The 4,032-nt window shown below is 41.9% G+C and overlaps 1 protein-coding gene across 1 annotated transcript; it reads right to left on the minus strand.

The window, feature by feature from the left end:
* Nucleotides 1-594: 594 nt before the first annotated feature.
* Nucleotides 595-3,185, minus strand: LOC131147803 (exocyst complex component EXO70B1-like). Its single transcript, XM_058097382.1, has one exon. It carries the CDS (start codon nucleotides 2,785-2,787, stop codon nucleotides 886-888), a length of 1,902 nt encoding a protein of 633 aa, XP_057953365.1. The 5' UTR covers nucleotides 2,788-3,185; the 3' UTR covers nucleotides 595-885.
* Between the last annotated feature and the right edge of the window lie 847 nt (nucleotides 3,186-4,032).

Genomic DNA, 4,032 nt, shown 5'->3' on the forward strand with positions numbered 1-4,032 from the left:
TTAGTGGAAGCATCTCTTGGTTAATCATGTTTCAAATTTATTCTAATGGAACAAGGATCATCTTCCACAGGGAGATGAGCATAAAAGAAATAAGGAAGGATTAGAAAACAAAATGAGAGGAAAGAATGTCAAATGCTCCAATTTCATGCCTTTACAGGCTACTAGCAATTAAAGTGGGCTATTCGCTTTAGCTAAATACTTAAAATGATGCAAAACGAAAACTAATTTCCAGAGGACTTTGGACACCAGCAACTCTAGAAACAAACACAGCCAAATGATCATCACTCTTCACAGACAATCATAGTTCTCAACAGCAATGCCCAAATGGCTCAAACACACACCAGCATGCATACATCAGATTCAGAAATTCAGCATCGAAGATTCAGAACTTGGAACCCAAACCCCAACTCGGTTTCAATGGAAAAAAAAAAGCGAAACAGGTAAACAATTCAAGAGTTCAATATATACACGAAATATATATGTATATACTGTGTGTGTGTGTGTGCACGCGCAAAAGCGGACGCATTTATGAGTGCATCAGAGCCTTCATATAAATATATGTATATAAATAAAAAAATTATTCAGGAACTATTAAAAAATGGCTTCCATATGATTGATGAAAAACTGGGATCAATTCAACAAGAGTGTTACAATTTTAACAGTGGAGCCAGGCATTTGAGGCTGATTGATCTTTGGTAAGCCTATATAATATATATCCCTAATTTAACAAACAGAAAAAGCTATGCTAATTGCTAAACAAAGATTAAAATAGCTATGAAAAGCACACGAATCACTGAGGTTAAAACTTACATAAAGAACAATTGAAGAAAAAAAGAACATACATACATTCATGATACAGCATGAACAATGAGTGGCACTGTTTCTTCACTTCCTGCCACCTGCTGCTGATCCCTGGAACGCCTCGCTGATCCGAGCATGAACATGCTCAACACTGTAATGCCTAACAGGCTTTTCAACACTCTTTCCGGGTTCAGAAACGCTTAAAAGCTTCCCAAGAAAGGTTTGATATGCTTTCAACAAATTCTCCGAGACTGTATTCCTCAAGTCCTCCCTAAGCTGCTCATCAAAAATGACACATTGAGATTGAAACTTGCAAATATCCTCAAAGGATGTATTGAAAAACACGAGCTTCTCCATCATAGATCTTAGGGATCCGATGGTGGATGCCTGCGAGCCGGTGTCTATTTTCAAAACTCCCGAGACCTTGTTCCATGAGCTATTCTGGTAAATTGAAAGATACAATCGGACCTTTCCAGCATGTTTCCGGATCCAATCCTCACCCAAGAGGGTCCCCAATTCGCTGTCTTTCACTTTCTGAACAATGTACCTCTCATTGTTCATCAAGAAAAGAGAGGACAAGGCAGAGTTTTCATAAATCTTCGACTTTGCCTCCAAGTTGCTCTCCAGTAACTCCATTATCCAAACCATCTGGACTGATAATGGTGATGAAGTCGATCTATCATCAGGCTTCCTGTAATTGCTAGGAAATTCGATGTTTTCATCAAAGATATGTTCGAGGGTTTGCCGAGACCGGCATGCAGCACGGAGGTAATTCATGACATAGCGAGTGATCGGATGAAGATCGCCGCCAGGGATCGGTGTCTTGGCAGGATCTCGACTGATCAAATTCTCCAGTTCCATGAAAATCCCTCTGATTGCTTCCCCCAACCTTTTCCAGATTGTAATCGCTTCGTTTCTAAGAACCAAACAGTACTGATCGGCGAACACGGCTTCGAATTCTGGCACCAAATCTCTCAGCGTTTCAAACACGTCGAGGATTCTGAACAACCGCTCCGGCGACCGCGAGCCAATCGCGACGGCGTCCGCAAAATTCAAGAGCTGAGTCGTAGATCCGCGACAGACCTCCATGAAGGAGAGATCGGCAGCTGAGGAGAAGCCGAAGAAGACTCGATTGCAAAGCCTTCGCTCGCTCGGAAATAGAATCCGTAAAGCAACGTTCGCGGTCTTGATCCACCGCTCGATCTCGTCTTCGAGTTCGGACCAGGCCGTTTTATGAACTTCTTCAATGCTCAGCTGCCGTACTCCTAACCTGGAGAGGCTCTCCTCCAGAAACTCCCTCCTGCGACTGCTGTAAACGTGCGAACATTCTTTGCTAAACCCCAACACCACCATCCGCCTCGCAATCTCGTTCAGATCGTTGATCGCACCAGACGGAAGCGCATCGATCACGAGATCATAATCGGTGACGGGGTGCGCAACAGCGATCTCGTGGCCCTCGCCGTCCCCAATCACACCTCCCCCTACCTCTCCTTCCTCCGAATCGAAGTCGGCCGAGTCAGCGTTCCCGTACCCCCGACTCAGCTCGAACGACTCGCTGCCGCGGTCCATCAGCAACCCAAACTCATACTCGAGCCTAAACATGGCCCGATGCAGCAAATCTTCGGCGCGGACCATACACGCGCTCGCCCATTTCTCGCCACCGGCCGCAGAGCTCCACTCGCGGAGGATGGTGTGGAGTTCGTCGATCGCGTCGAGGAAGGCGGAGGAGTCGGCGGAGTCGGACCAGATGGGATGGTCAGCGGCGACGTACTGGGAGATCCGGCGGTCGAGGGCGTTGAGAGCGTGTTCGAGGGTGGCGAGAGACCTGGGGTCGTCGTGGATGGTGGCGAGCTTGTCACGGGAGAATCTGCCGTCGAAGGTGGAGAAGATCTGGAGGATGTCGTCGGCCATGGAGTCGTTGTGGCCCAGGGTCTTAGCTATGTGGCGAGCCACAGCTAATAATTTCTCTTCCCCTTTTTCCGCCATTAGAGGGAAGGTGTAGACAAGAATTGGTGTTAAGCCATTGAAGGGCCCGTCTGCAGAGAGTTAATTGAGGAGCACGACAGCATCTGTTTTGGCCTTACAGTTCAGAGGTCAGACAAGTGAAGATAAAGATGAAGATAGATGAGGAATTGCGGAAATTGAGAAATGTGTGGGAGAGAGAAGAGAGAGAATGCTACAAGAAAAAAGTTTCTCGAGAAACGCGGGATTCTTTTCTTTGTGAATAAAGAGGAAAAAGAGAACGCGGAGGAAGAGAAGAAGAAGAGCTGAGAAGTAAGAAGGCGCAAGAGACTGACTGAGAGAGAGACAGCAGCGTAGAAAAAAGCTGCATTCTCTCTCTCTTCCATCTCTTTTTCTCTCTGTAATTTTCTCTCTCCGTAATTTTCCCGCTATCTTATTTAAATGAATTCCCCCTCTGCATTAGTTCTGCAGACTGTATAATTCTTCTTTTGTCTCTCACCATTATATTTTCTATTAAATTAAAGAAATTTTACCTCTTTTTGTGAAATTTGGAGTTCAAGAGTTTTACATTTAAGTTTGTACATAATAAAGCTTTTTAAAGTCAAAATTTAAAGTTTTTAATATCAAATACAGCTTTAAGAGTTTCATTGTGACCGAAGAGGAAAGAAATATAAGTACTATAATTTTTGTTTATATCAAACATTATTTAAAATAAAAAATTATTTTAAATATTAAGAAGAATCAGATATTAAGAATATGTAAAATTAAAATTTTGTTTATTGATTTAATATATTTTTTATTTTCTTTCTTGATAATTAAACATAAAAAAATAAAATCTTTCTCATTTGTCTTTCCTTTTCTCAATATTGCATTGAAGAATACTACAAATGTATTACTTTCAAATGCATTTATTTAGGAGTGCAAGAGGAGCTAACTTAAATTGTTATTTCTTAAATTAGTCTTAGGTTATATAATTTAATTTTAATTAATTATTTATTTGACTGTTTTTATTGGTATTGGTAGTCAAAAAATATTTTGTAAATTTAAGCAATGCCTCCTAACCTTGCTTAAGGTTAAACCCTTTGTGACTAATATTGCTTCAAACTGGATTACGTGAACCCTAAACATTTAAAAAACAAAAAAACGAACAAACAAACAAACAAACAAACACGGCTTCATGACCTCAGAGCAGTCGTCCTCTGCCCTAACAAAAGTTCATAATAACATCAGACAACATTTCTCCCTTTTGGGGAAAAGAGCTATTGGGAA

Source organism: Malania oleifera, chromosome 2 (assembly GCF_029873635.1).
Source record: "Malania oleifera isolate guangnan ecotype guangnan chromosome 2, ASM2987363v1, whole genome shotgun sequence".
NCBI lineage: Eukaryota > Viridiplantae > Streptophyta > Magnoliopsida > Santalales > Ximeniaceae > Malania > Malania oleifera.

What these genes read in the sequence shown, in the direction of transcription:
- LOC131147803 (XM_058097382.1), bottom strand. Translation starts at nt 2,787, where the DNA reads ATGGCGGAAAAAGGGGAAGAGAAATTATTAGCTGTGGCTCGCCACATA.